This window comes from Zingiber officinale, chromosome 4A (assembly GCF_018446385.1).
Source record: "Zingiber officinale cultivar Zhangliang chromosome 4A, Zo_v1.1, whole genome shotgun sequence".
Taxonomy (NCBI): Eukaryota; Viridiplantae; Streptophyta; class Magnoliopsida; order Zingiberales; family Zingiberaceae; genus Zingiber; species Zingiber officinale.
Window position 1 is genome coordinate 57,896,469 of NC_055992.1, and position 15,612 is coordinate 57,912,080.

Consider the following 15,612-nt stretch of genomic DNA (forward strand, 5'->3'; position numbering starts at 1 on the left):
CGTGGGTGAAACTCGTAGAAAAACATGATCACCAGTAGAGAACTCCAAAGGTCTGCGTCTCCGATCAGCATAACTCTTCTGGCGGTCCTGCGTCTCTTACATCCTCCGTCTGATAATACGGACCAACTCTGCCTCCTGCTGAGCTCTATGAGGTCTCAACAGCTGGGCCTCCCCAACCTCATCCCAGAGGGTGGGTGTCCGACAAGGCCTACCATACAACGCCTCAAACGGTGCCATCTGGATAGCCGAATGAAAGCTGTTGTTGTAGGCAAACTCTACCAACGGCAGATGGTCCTCTCAACTGCCTCCGAAATCCGTAACACATGACCTCAACAGATCCTCTAAAGTCTGAATGGTCCGCTCTGACTGTCCATCTGTCTGTGGATGGAAAGCTGTACTGAAACGGAGCTGTGTGCCCAAGGCCTGCTGCAGACTCTGCCAGAAACGAGACGTGAACCGGGGGTCTCTATCTGAAATGATATTCAATGGAACACCATGTAGTCTGATGATCTCTCGGCAATACAGATCTGCTAATCGATCCATTGAATCAATCCTCCGGATCGCTAAGAAGTGCGCGGATTTGGTTAATCGATCAACGATTACCCAAATCGCGTCATGACCTCGTCGTGTCCTCGGCAAACCCACCACAAAGTCCATGGTAATGTGATCCCACTTCCACTCAGGAATAGGAATCCGCTGAACTAATCCTGCAGGTCTCTGGTGCTCAGCCTTCACCTGTTGACAAACAAGACATCTAGCTACGAAATCCGCGATGTCTTTCTTCATGCCGTTCCACCAGTAGGAACGCCTCAAGTCTCGATACATACGGGTCCCGCCTGGGTGGATCGCAAATCGAGAGCGATGAGCCTCCTGAAGTAGCTCTTGTAAGACCGGATAAGACTGAGGTATGCACAATCTGCCTCGGAAGTATATAATACCCTCCTCGTCTCGTGTAAACTTGGTCTGCTTCCCAGAAGCTATCTGACTGCCAATAAACTGCAAATGCTAATCACTGGCCTGGGCCTCTCGGATCCTCGTCCTGATCGACGACTGAGCAACCATGGTAACAAGAATACCCTGCTCTGTCTGTCCCTGCTCCTTAAGGTCTAACTCAGAGAAACCCTGAACCAAGTTTGTAACTGAAACTCGGTGGCAAGCCAAAGTCCCTCTGGATTTCCTGCTGAGTGCATTGGCAACCACATTAGCTTTGCCCGGGTGGTAGCTAATGGTACAATCGTAATCCTTCAGGAACTCCATCAATCTCCTCTGTCGGAGATTAAGCTCCTTCTGAGTGAAAATATATTTGAGACTCTTATGATCAGTGAGAATCTCAAATGTAATACCGTATAAATGATGCCGCCAAAGCTTCAGAGCAAAGATGATGGCAACTAATTCCAGATCATGAACTGGGTAGTTCTTCTCATGCTCCTTCAACTGTCGAGAAGCATAGGAGACTACCCTGCCGTGTTGCATCAGAACAACGCCCAAACCCTGAAGAGACGCATCGGTGTAGAGTACAAATCCATCCTCTCCAGAAGGTAAAACCAAAACTGGAGCTGACACTAATCTCCGCTTCAGCTCCTGAAAGTTGGTCTCGCAATCCTCGGACCACATGAACTTCACGCCTTTCTTGGTAAGGCGTGTCAATGGCATAGCAATGCGCAAGAAACCCTCGACAAAACGTCGATAATATCCAGCCAATCCCAGAAAACTGCGAATCTCCTGAACTGACTTCGGCTGCTCCCAACTGGTGACAGCCTCGATCTTCTGAGGATCAACTGAAATACCTCTGCTAGAAACCACGTGTCCCATAAAACCGACTGAAGATAGCCAGAATGCACACTTGCTGAACTTCGCGTACATCTGATGTCGTCTAAGAGTCTCCAAGACTATGCGAAGATGCTGTGCATGCTCCTCCTCGGAATGCGAGTAGACCAATATGTCATCAATGAAAACGATAACAAACTGATCCAGATACTCCAGAAAAATGCGGTTCATCAAGTCCATAAACACCGCTGGAGCATTGGTAAGCCCAAATGGCATTACCAAAAACTCATAATGACCATATCTGGTACGGAAAGCTGTCTTCTGAATATCTGAGTCTCTGACCCTCAACTGATGATATCCGGAACGCAGATCAATCTTAGAATACACTGATGTACCTCTGAGCTGATCAAACAAATTCTCGATCTGTGGTAAAGGATATTTATTTTTGACGGTAACTGCATTCAGCTGTTTGTAGTCAATACATAACCTCATAGTACCGTCTTTTTTCTTGACAAACAGAACTGGAGAACCCCATGGTGAAACACTAGGCCGTATAAATCCCCTATCCAAGAGCTCCTGAAGTTGAACCTTCAGCTCGTTCAACTCTTTCGGTGCCATACGATACGGAGCTTTCGATGTCGGCGCGGTTCCCGGAATCAGCTCAATAGCGAACTCCACTAGCCTTCTGGGAGGCAAACCAGGTAGCTCCTCAGGAAACACATCCGGGTACTCACGGACCACAGGAACGTCAGAGAGCTGCGAACTACTGCTGTCTTCAGTACTAATCAGAGATAATAGGAAACCGTGACAGCCGTGAGACAGCAGCTTCTGCGCCTAGATCGCCGAAATAATCGAGATGCCGTCGTCTCTGATGCCAGTGAAACTCCACGAGGGTTGGTTCGGAGGCCGGAAGGTGACCACCCTCGTCTGCCAATCGACGGTAGCATGATATACTGACAGCCAATCCATGCCAAGTATGATATCAAACTCGACCATCTCCAATACTAAAAGATCTACAGTAAGTATCATGTTGCCAAAGTCTAACGGGCAACCTCTGACCTCCTAGGTGACGTCTAAAGTATCATCGGATGGTAGGGAGACGGTCAGTCGCTGCAGTCTAAAAGTAGGTAATCTACCAATCTCCCGCATAAAGGTACGAGATATAAAAGAATGCGAGCTACCAGTATCAATCAATATATCAGCGGAAAATGCATAAATGGAAATCGTACCGCGGAAAACAGATCCATCGGCTCGCTGCGCATCCTCTCTGGTAATCGCATGAATACGTCCAGTCTCTGGCGGAGGAGTAGGTGGTAACGCTGCCAGCGGCTGCTGCGGCTGCTGCGGCTGGGCAGAAGCCTGCCACTGAGGCCGTGCTGGATAATGTGCCAGAGAAGACTGAGAGGGCGGTGACTGATACTGTGCCGATGGCTGGAACTGAGTCTGGTACTGGCCAAAAGGCTGAGGTTGCATCTGATACTGCCCCTGTGTCGGATAATAAGGTCCTACAACAGAACTCTGGGGTGCTATGGAAGCACTGGAGTACTCCTGTCCAAGCATGCCAAATGCCGCTGCTGCAGGTGAAGCTATCCCCTGCTGACGATGTGAAGATTGAGCTTTCTGCCCTCCTCGATATGCCCCTGTTTGACTAGACTGTCCCCTCTGACCCGGCCCTCCGGAAGCCGTGTGATGAGCCTTCAGCTGACAACCTCGTCTCTGGTGCCCAGGCAGTTTGCAATAAAAGCAAACTGGCTGTCCCAGAGAGCAGGTTGGGGTGAGGTGATCTCTGGACCCACATCGGAAACAGTGAGTATCGCTGGGAGGTGGTTGCCGGTTCTGCTGAGAAAACCGGGAACGTCCTGAAGAAGACCGCCCTGACTTCTGAGGCCTACGCAAGACTCCAGAAGTACCCTGACCTGGCCGACTGCGACCACTCTGATACTGTCCTGTCGCCTGTGTCTGCTGGATCTGCCCGGATGCCTGACCCGTATGCTTCCTCTTCCTGTCCGGAAATGCTCTCTGCTGAGCTAACTCTATCATCAAGGCTCGATCCAGTGCATCTGAGTAAGATGCGATCCCTAAACCGGCAAGCCTTAATTGCAGATGACCGTCCAGTCCCTGAATAAACTGCATCATGCGGGATCTGTCCTCCGCAACTAACTCTGGACAAAACCTAGCCAACCGGTTGAATTCAGTATTATACTCTGTCACCGAGCGATTGTTCTGCCGCAGACTCATGAAATCCTGCCGGCGAGCCATCTGATATGCTAGTGGAAAGAAACGGCTCTCAAAAGCCTCTCTGAACCTGGCCCAAGTAATGCTCCGCTCGCCGATGATGGAACGCTGAGTAATCCACCAGGCGTTAGCCTCATCCCGTAAATGAAAAGCAGCCAGCTCTGCTTTCTCCCACTCGGAGCAAGCCATATAGAAGAAGGTCTGCTCCATAGTCTCTATCCATGATAGAGTGATACTCGGGTCAAGGTCTCCTTGGAAGAGTGTGAATCGACTCTTCATCGACTCTGCTAATACTGGAATCCTAGCTCGAGCCACGGCAATGTCAGTGAGGTGTGTCGGGACGGCTGCAGGAACTGGAGGAACTACTGGTGCTGGTGCTACAGGTGGTACCGCTGAATAAACCGGAGGAGTTACTCCCGGTGTTGCTGTATAAACTAGAGCATAAGCCGTCGGTGGCACTGTAGGGTGAACATAGGTGGCCGCGACTGGAGGTACAGTAGGTAGTGATACCGGAGGTGGAGCAGCCGACATCGCTGGTGCAGGTGCTGCTGGGTATACTGTAGGTACTGGGGGCATAGGTGCCACTGGTGTCGGATACATTGTAGGTCCAGGTGGCGGTGGTGCCGAGTACGCCGTAGACTGGGCCGGAGCAGGTGCGGGGTATGCCGGTAGTACCTCTAAAGGAGCCATCGGAATCTGAGAGCCCGACGCGCCCGCAGCATCCTGAGTCTGTCCCTGACTGACAGGCTCAGCACTAGTAGGCATCTTTGGCAAGTCCAGAGATCCCACGGTCCTCGTACGTGGCCGTCCAGCACCACGTCTCGCAGCAATATGTGTAGACCTCCTCATATCTGTTAAGTTATATCACAGATATCATTACCAGTATAACCATCATAAAATAACATCATACCTATTTGCCGTCTGGAGATGTTCCGTCGCTGTCCAGTCCCCAATTTGATCTCAAAATTCCGAACGAGAAAATCGCCGGAAATCCATATAAATCTGAAACAGATATCCAAATATCCAGAACACCAAAAGCAGGTATCATAACCCGCTCTGATACCAATAAATTGGTATCAAATAAATCTCGAAAATCCAACACACGGAAATCAAACAAGTATCGCCAACCTGGCTCTGATACCACAAAATTGTCATACCCTGGAGGAAGTCCTTGTTCGAAGAAATTTCGGTAGCATCTCCCCTGTACGGTGGACAATCTGAAACTTTACTACATCACCATATACCTCAGCCACATGCGGCTAGAATAAATAACAATAATAAACAAATCAAAACATATAGACATCCACGCAGTTTAATAAGCAATGATAATTAGATTCAAAATCCACCCTACTCAACTACACCCATAAAGCTCAAAACCGATATCCTACTCCACTACACTCATAAAACACAAATCCGACGATCAAATCAACTTACCTCTTCTGCCGTCTAGGCAGGCATATAGTAAAACAAATCCAATTAAAAAAACCCATCGACAAGTACAATCCATGCAAGCTCCAAGTATCAAAACAAAACAAGTCCAAACATAGTCTAGTACATAAAGCCAAAAGATAAATAAACATCCTCGTGGGCTGCAGGGGACTAGCAACTGGAACTCTCTCCTGACAGCATCAACCTGAAAATAGTAAATATCCACGGGGTGAGTCAACTCCTCAGCGGGTAACAACTGATATACATAGTAGAGAAATAACATCTAGCACTAATCATGCGTACAGTCTCCTGATATAAGAAGGATAAAATGCAACTGTAGTAAACAGGAGAAAACTGTACTAACCAGGACCTGGTACAAGGATAAACAGTCCGAGAGGTATAGAAATCCTGTATGCATGTCAAGCATGACATCCAACCAATATGCAGCAAATAAATGCAGCAAACACAATCACAAGAAATAAATGCATCAATGCGTATGATGCCAATGATGCGTCCTGGTCACCCCTGACACCAGTCAACCATCTCACACACAATAGTGAGACAGAGTGGGTAGGGCTGTGACAACCGTGCACTCTGTCGTCACTGCTCCTGATGAGTGACCGAGTGGACGGGATGCTGTCGGAGTACACCTATCCTCCTACCCCAAATCATAAATGGGGGAGCGCAATGCTCTCAACTCCCGGTACACGATGACGGGGAGGAATCTCTACCGGCTACCACGCTGCGTCACACTACCCATGAGCAGACCAACGAAGCCAAACAAAGTCCCTGCTGCAACACATTCTGCCTGAATCGACTACTAACCCATGAGTGGTGGTATGTGCAGATCCATGTAACTGGCGATGTGCTCAACAATAATGGAGCGGACTATCGCACAGCATGCAATCATGCGAATAGTGCATGGCACTAACGATGTAAATATCCTGAGCTAAACCATATATATATAGAAGGTGCACCTTAGGTCGATGAATCAAATCAAAGGTACACAGATAAGATAAGGTATAAAACCTAGGTCCTGAACATGGTGAAGCATGGTATATCACTACCCCCTATAAGCATGCATAAGCAGGTAAGGAATAACATGAGATGCAAAACAAGTATCAACCAAGCATGTAACAAGTATCGGGTAGTGACTAACCGAAACAGATAAGAAACATAATTATTGCAATTTGTTAAATTCACTATTATGCATATCAAACGACATAAAGTCAGAAGTACCTGCCTCCAATAGGAATGTCCAAATCCGACATCGAGATACTCGTCTCGCGTCAAAGTCCTGTATCCAATAGATATACGATTATTTAGCTAAATTCCTATAAATAGCTAAATAAATTCTTTAACCCTAAATTAGGGCAAAACCCTAATCAACAATAACATAAACCTAATCCACATTCGACCACTAATTACAACCTCCAATTCAAACCTACACATAATCATGTAATTAAATCATACCTAAATCAATCCATTATCCACTACAACAAGCAGCCAAATTCCTACAACATACCTCAAACTCACAGCTATAAACAAGGTGGCTGCAGGAAATCCACCTCACTGCTCCCCTTGCCTCTCCAATTGCTGGTGACGAGATCAGAAGCAAGGAAGAGGATCAATACCCGAGGAATAAGAAGTCATCACCATAGATCAAATCCACAACACAGCTTGGTATAGCCCTTACCTTCAAGATTCGGCTAGGGCAGAGACGCAATGGTAGGGCTGATCCATCCTTCCGGCGAGCTCCTTTGTCCGCAACCAAGAGAGGGAGGGGTCGAGTGGCGCACGACGGCTATCACAGAGGAGGCATCGATGGGAGATCTAGGGCACAGCGTAAGGTCGACGATGCAGAGAGGCGGCGCTAGGCAATGTCAGCACTGCTCCCTTCGGCCTCAAGTGGCGCCGTCCGGTGTGGCTCGGGAAGGAAGAAGAGAGGCCGACGCGAGGGCTGAGGAGGAGCGGCACCCGATGGTGCTAGGGCACATGCGATGGCTCGAGTACCGGCGAAGAGAGGGAGTCGGCGCCGATCGGAGTCGAGGAAGATGAAGAAGCTTCGGCAGTGGTGAGAAGAAGCGAGAAACAGAAGTGACCGAGGGGTTTTGTACACTCGGGGAGGAGGAACTGCCGCGGTGCCGGTTAGGGCACGCGAGGAGGAGGAGGTGGATCGGGCGGCTCTGCGCGAAGAGGGAAGAAACGAAGGAAAAGAGAAAAATAAAGAAAAAGAAATAGAAATAGAAAAGAAAAGGAATTCCTCGTTTAAATGGGGTAGCCTAAACAGGCTTTCCCGGTACCCAAATTTTATCCCCGTTAACTCGTCCATATGAGATCTGAAAAATTCCCGAAAAATTTCCAAAAATTCCGGAAAAGTCCCTTTTTATTATTCTCTATTTTCCGGTATTTTACAGCATATATCATGACACACAAACATGGTAAGCATAAATAACATGATAATGTAAAGATACCTAGTTCTCTAATCCAAGCATCATCTTCTAACATTATGCCAAATATAAAATTTAATATAAACGGACAAACTCCCAAGAATGTGCCAAAAACTCCAAACTTGGCACACTTTTGGACTCTATTCTACTGTGTCAATATTTGATCAACTTAAGAGCTCAATTCTTTTTTGACACTCTACAAATCTTCCAAGATAAGATTTTAAGTTTCAGTCTCAAGATATTACTATAATTTGAAAATATCCTAAAATGTCAACTTTACCATGGTTTGGTTAACTACCCTTCCAATCTAGATTGACACATTCTAAACCATCTACTCTGAAAGGATTACATTCTTAGGAATCCATATCTATTGGAACTCCTTCGGTGTATTAGGTACTCACTAGGGATAACCTCCCTAGATACCTTTCTAATATTTTTAGGCTCTTAAAAACCTTAGCCATGCTAGTCTCATCAAGATCAACACTAGGGATAATATAGAATTGTTCTTAGATTTATTAACATTCCTATTTTCATGATAATAAATACAAAAGTCATAAAACTTACTTCAAGCATGCTTCTATCATGACGCAAGGGAATTTCATTATAAAATGATGCCTTAGAAGCTCCCTCCAAAGTTTGAGCTTCCTTCCTTGTCTTTACTTGGGTGGCTTCCCCATGGACATTGATTTCAATAGTGTCCTTGTTAGTTGCATGAAAAGCATACTATACCTTTCCGTACCATGGGTTTGGCTTTCTTTGTCTTAGGTGCCACGTGTCTTCTTCATGGTCAATTTTAGACACTTGTTCTTATAATGTTCCTTCTCCCTATATTCAAAACACATGATATGATCTTTATTTTTATTAAATGAAATCGTAATACCTTCTATGGTTGTAGAGGTGGCATGTGCTTCATCTTCATTGGCTCCAGATGTTGAGGGTTCCTTTCGTTCCAATGTCAATTGCCTATCCTCCCCCTCAAACCTTAAGGCAGATGCTTTTTCAACCTTCTCCATGTTGAATGTTGAGCACCTCTCAACCTCCGAGTACTTGTTCTTGAAGCAATGAGTCTTCCTCGGACTCATCCTCATCTTGTGTCGGTGATGGACTTTATGTTTGGCCAACTTGCTCCATAGATCGCTTGCGTGCTTGTATTTACCTAATTTACATAAGATGTCATTAGACACTAAATTAGTCAAAATCTTTATTTTCTTCTCAGGTGCCTTGGATCTTTGGACTCGCTCCTTCGTTCATGTTCCCTTGTTGAGATGTCTTCTTTGATCTTTTAGTGCTTCAAATCCTTCCATTAGAGCAAACCACTGCTTTATATATTCATTTAGAAGAACATCTCCGTTCTTGCTTTCCATTGAGCAAATCCCCCTAATCCAAAAGGCAACATAGCTCGAATGTCATATCCAAATCAGTGTCGAGGATCTATTCTGAAAGCACAACTTCTAGCATTAGCTCCTATGGCAGTCAGTTCGATGAAGAATGACCTTGCTATAATACCACTTGTTGGTATTGGAGGACTTAGTTTACAACTCTTCATTCTTCCGCCTAGCGTTGTGCTTGAGGTTGTTAAGCTTCTTCAAAGTATTACGACTCTGATACCACTTGTTAGGACCAGTGAATAGCAATGTGCTTCACTCAATCGTTGTTCGTTGTGCTCGTACTCCACTATCCTTTCTCCTTATCGGATACCTTTCGCAGGCTTAAAAACTTCTTACGAGACTTGTTCTTATACAAGCAACCCAAACAAAATATAAAGATGAGGATGAAAAATAAAATACAATGTAAGCAATAATTTACACAAGTGATCTTTGCTTTTGCTTGCCGTTTGATTGCTTTGGATTGCCTTTTGAAGGTCTCGAATATAGCAACACTTCACCTTCAAAGTCCAAGAATCGACGCTAAAATCCTCCATGTAACCCTTCTTTTATAGTTTTTTTTGTGGGGGTGATTTTTGCCTAACAATTGACTAATAGCACACATCAGTTGATTGCTCTACTAAATCGAACATTTCACCTACATAACGACTCTTTCTAAGTCAACTTTAACCATAAATAATTGTTTACTATAATTGATGCCAAAATAGTCAGTGCCACAGTTGAGTTCAAAACATTCCGAACTTAGGCAAAGATTAATTAGATGATTGTAGTCAACGATCTTGTTGACTACAGAATGTTTTCAGTCTAGAGGTGGTTGAGTCGACCAAGTACTCAACTCAAATACATTAGCCAATAAAAAAAAATATTTCTACTTGGTACTGAGTTTGAAGTTAAATCGACTAGATCGCTGAGTTGACTAGGTAGTCAACTCAAACAAAATGTTGTTGTGCGTGGTTGAGTTGATTAGAGAGTCAATTGATATGATTCAATTAACTAATATTATAGTGGAAAAGTTAGTGAGAGCCATTGATATGACATAGTTGCACAAGAAGGTTGGATGACTCTACTGATATGGATTCTTATCGACTAGTTGGCATCCATACAACACAACAGTGCAATCAAGACTAAGTAAAGGTGATGAAAGCTTATATAAAGGGAGTAAGAGGATCTAATGTTTACGACAATATTAAAAGAAAAACATATAAGAGGTTTCTCCATCTCCAAGAGAAGTTTGAGAAAGAGAAATTAATGGGGCTTTCAAGACTTATCCGCCGAAGGATTATAAGCCATAGAGTAAGAATGAGGGTTTTGAATCACGTAAATCAACATGTTAGCATTTGTATTTCTTCCTTGTTTTACTTTGCACTACATATTCTTGTCTAGGTCTTAATTTCAAGAAAAATCACTATTCACCCTTCTCCTCTCTAACATACCAACCATGTAACATATCAATTCCAACATTTTTTAGAATACAATAAGATAGTTCATTCTTTTGCAACGTACTATCAAGGAAGAGTTTGTGGTCTACCTACTTCCAAAGATTGGGTCGAGAAATCCAACCACCAGAGTCTGCAAATTTAGCTGTTGAGCTTCATCTGTAGGAAAGAAATGATGTTTTGTAGAGAGAGAAGACTTGTTGTTTGCTAATTTTTGCTTAATTTTATGCAATTCTATCTATTATTTGAAATATTGTACTATATTGGACAACACAATATAATAAATTTCCGAAACTTAATATTACTCAACACAAGTAATATTTTTTGTATAGCAGTGTCAATCATGTTGATGAGTATCATGTCATGCCAATACTTGATATCAATTGGTATTCTACAACATCAAGATGATCTAAGATAATGTTTTAATTTTTTTTTATTATATGCATACAAAATAATGTCCAAATTGTACCATTCCAGATAAAACACAAAATTTGAAGTTAAGTATATAGTTGTTATATCTCCCTTTTATTTGTCACCACCTTCTTCACCCTCTAATTCGTCACCGACATCATGCATCAGAACGTTGGCATAATATAGAAAAAGTTCGTTTGAGTTAAAGACCAAAACTCTAACAGCCTCTAGATTTTTAACCTTAGTTCTATCTCTAGCGCATTCCATTGTAGCCTTTCTATAAACATGTCCTTGCCCCTTATAGCTAGGCTACGCTTAGGTTTATTCTAAGCCATGTGATTTCTTGGGCAATCCCAAACACACCAATTCAAATTGGTTGTAAAACTTGGGCCAAAATCTCACACGTTGCATTGTGCCACACGTGTCACCATGGTTGATGGACCATCATGCATGATTAAGGTAGAGGGCAATTTCTAACATGATAGTAAATCAAATAAATGCGCCATGGTCTATCGACCGTTATGAGTGACTAAAGTAGAGGGTGCCTTCCAACATCATAATAAATCAATAAATGCATTTAATATGATTTGTGATGATGAAAGGTACTCTAACAATGCACCACATAAACCTCATTGCCATTGTTCCTACTTGTGTCACAAGGATATGAAAATTATGTGCGTGCACACATCTTTGCAAAGGTGCTCATTCATATGCTTTGAATATGACCCTATTCAACTTTACCCATGGTACACAATGTTGGATTGCTGGTGCCGGTGTGGTAGTGGGTAATACCACTCTTTGTTTGCAATATTAGTTTTCTAGACACAACAAAATTAGTAAAGGAAATTAAAGAGATTGAGACCTACGATAAATCACTGGAGGTGAAGAAACCTCTTACAATCAGTTAAGTAGATACAACAATAGAAGAACAATGAAAGCTAAAAATAATAGAGCTTGGGTGTGATTTTTCTGATTAAGACTTGTTCTTCTTACAGCCCCTCGAGCCACTTTTATAGCCTTTAGCTCAAATTTACCTGTTGGCTGATCTAGTGGCCATTAGTTGTCTATCACCATCAATCAATTGATCTTTAGATTCTATCTATATTGTGTCGTTGATCTTTCCATAACTGGCTCTATTTCAAACGGTCATTGTAGTAGTAGTCGATAGATTGAGCTCTATATCCAATCAATTTCTCCCATCGATTCTTGAACTTATTATGCTTCTTATGTGGATGCTATTCGACTGTGCTAGTCGACTACCGAACTTTTTATTCGGCTTGTCACAACCCTACCACCAACAATCGATTGAACCTTACCCATCAGTCGATTGTCACAGACTTAATATCCCAAACAACATAAACTTAGGGTATTCGAATTACCAGTCGACTAGAACTCACATATCAGTCGATTGATATATCCTTAATACCCCAACTAGACCAAACTTGGAGTGTGGATCACCAATCAATTGAGTCTTACCTATCAGTCGACTAATGTATTGACTTTGATCAATTCTAAGGTCGAGTCTGTCTAATACACAAGCTGCGCCCCTTAGATGCTTTGAGCCTATAGCTCCTCCTTAGCCATCCTTCTCGCCTTTGCTTGCGTAGATCTACTTGACTTGCTATGTTCCGATGTTCCTCATCATGCGGTCCCTTGGATGCACCATGCTTCTTTGATCTTATTATGGACCTTGAGCCATCAAATCCTCATAACTTGTGTACTATGCACAACTTAACACACATATCAGATCACCACAAAAATTAACTAAACCCTTTGCCAATATCATCAAAATCATCAAGACAAAGGAATGACAGTCCTAACACACAAAATCATATGGGGCTTTCACTAGGTTCACCTTTAACCAAGACATAACTTCATACTGAAATTTATATTTAGATGTATCAATCTCCCTTATTTGTGATTGAAATTTTACATGAGAATCCCAAATGCTTTGAGATCTCTTTTTCTTCTTCTTCCTTCTCCATGTTTTGAAAACCTTTCCCAAAACAGCATTCGAAAATAAAAATTGCAACACATTATCATTGAGGAACTATAAAATTGCGGGTTATAGGGAGTGTCTCCCTAATAAACTTTTTTGCTAACTTTAAGCCCTTCACATTCTTACCACATTGTGGTCAATGTAGACAGGGTGCTTTAAGGTGGCGATTAGAACATCTATTTTATTTGGTTGATATGTCAATAGCTCAGTGTTTTTTCAATAATACTGATACCAAATGGTTTAGGTAGCCATTAAGTGACATAAGAGCTTATCTATTCCAACAAAAATTTATACCTACTTATTTTATTTTTTGACTTGATAATTGTTTTGGCTAATGGCTTGTTATTCATCCAACAGCTAGGTTGGTTGGGCAACACCGACGATGTGAATGCAAAGTGACAGTGGCTGGCAGACCTGTCTCTTTTGCAAAATCAAACATATAAGCCTCCTATCATCTCAATAAGTTGCTGATACATATATCATTTCTTCCTCTACTCTATTTTGTCATCGCTGTAATGTTCTTCCTTGTGAACAGAGGAGATGACATGGAACGTGTAAAAGGGCCACCGGTATTAACAAGATGCTTAAGGCATGGACTTTATTATGGTGCCCAAACCCACTTCATGTTTGATGAAGAAAGACTACATTTGCATGTGATTAGATGATCTATTCAACTGTAATATTGTGACAATTGTTGCCTTGGCGTTGGATAACTTAGCTATTTTCTGTTTGTTTTTGTTGAAGAAGAAACCATATTGGAGAACTTGTGCTTATGGGTGTAGCATTTTGTCAGTGAACTGATCTTAACATGGAATTTCTGGTGTTCGTTCAGTCTGCCATTCCGAGCATTATCATTTCATAGCATGAACGTAGAAATATTAGAAATGTTGGTTAACCAACTTGTGCTGTGACTAAGTTTAATCAATCTTCATATATATAATCAGTTCCTCCTATATATCACTGAGCCTTGAGATGAAATAGAGCCAAGAGATCCAAGAGAGAACCTTGAAGAGTGTCATATTAAACCAGAGCATATTAGTTGACTCTATTAAAGACTTTGTTATTGTATAGCTTGAGAATTATGTTACGCAACCACAAGTGCACGGATTTATCGTCAGTAATAAAAGATTATCGATCCCACAGGAATTGGTTATAAGCACCAGAGATGTCTCATGTATAATTAGTTAAACAATTAACAAGGTAAGGAAATGTACCAACTAAGCAACTAGAAATAGAAATAGGAAAGGAAATGAAGTATTTGGTTTTGTGAGTGTTTTAGGAATTCGGTTTCTTTGTGATATTCATTGATGTATCATGGTTCTTCAATTCATATCCTCAATTGATATGATTTTGTAGGAAGTTGTCGGTTTTCTCTTGCAAAAGACGACCGGCAAGGGATTTTAATCTACACATCTATCAATTAAATAGTTATGATCCCTATGAAGTTCGTTAGTAGGACAACTTATCACCAACGTCACTCGGTCATACAACACAGAAATAAATCGTCATTTAATCTACATAAAGGTGCAGGAACTAAGCGTATTCAACTATCTCACCTCCTTGTAGGGACTAGCTTCACCCCTCAAGGTAATCCCCTAGACGTTCGTTAGTGGGGTAGCCTGTCATTGACGCTCCTCTGTCATACGATCTAGGGATTCCCTCTATGAGATCTCCAAGCATCACAAACATCCAATCAAACATGGTAAGTAGGTCCAAACACAAGAATCTATACAAGATTAAATAGATACAAATACCTAATAGTGTTGCGGTTCTCCAAGTTATGTCCGATCAGATGGAGGCCGTTGAGGATGTCTTTTAGTCGAGCATGTAGTTGCAAAACTGTCTCTTCGGGGAGCATTTTAATGTTAAATACATTGTTTAATAAAAGATCTCTTTTACTTACCTTGGACTCATCAGTCCCTTCATGTAGCTTAACCAGGTAGCCCCATAGATCTTTAGCATTGTCGTAGGGGTTGACTCGGTTCAACTCCTCCATTATAAGCCCGCATTGAATAGTGTTGATCGCCTTGTAGTTTAGTTGTGCTTTCTTGATCATTAGAGGAGTCAAATCTTCTGGTTCTAGTGGCGTTCCATCTTTTATCGGAGGTGTGTAGCCTTTCAGTATTTTGAACCAAAGCTCGATATCGGACTTAAGGTAGCATTCCATTCTGTTTTTCCAATAGCTGAAGTTTTCCCCTTTGAAAAGGGGAGGCCGGACTGTGCTGTATCCTTCTTGGTAGGAATTTGACATTCTTGAATCAAAGAAAATAACAAACAGATTTTCAAGACTCTCGTCTTTAGATTAGTAGTGCTGAAAAAAAATGAATAAGAGAATGAAGGAAAATACTAAAAGAAAAAGAAGAGGAATAAATGAAAGAAAAGTTTTAAAAGTGCTTTGAAAAATGATTAAGTAATTTCAGAGCTTACGAGGCTCTGATACCAATTGTTAGATCGGAATAGTGCAATAGAGGGAGGGGGATGAATATCGCGCTTACAACTTT

The 15,612-nt window shown here is 42.4% G+C and overlaps 1 protein-coding gene across 2 annotated transcripts in view; it reads left to right on the forward strand.

Annotated features, from left to right (window-relative positions):
* LOC121973315 (protein REVEILLE 8-like) overlaps positions 1-13,925 on the forward strand; it is a 28,950-nt gene extending 15,025 nt beyond the window's left edge. The window contains exons 8-9 of one of the 2 annotated variants that reach the window (XR_006109503.1): positions 13,469-13,574; positions 13,647-13,925. Coding sequence is in view for 1 of the 2 variants with exons in the window: in XM_042524822.1 (XP_042380756.1) it covers positions 13,469-13,510 (42 nt within the window). In the remaining variant the exon portion in view is untranslated. Of the gene's footprint in view, positions 1-13,468 lie in introns of both variants that reach the window. The other variant, XM_042524822.1, reaches the window with a different exon arrangement.
* The last annotated feature ends 1,687 nt before the right edge of the window (positions 13,926-15,612 follow it).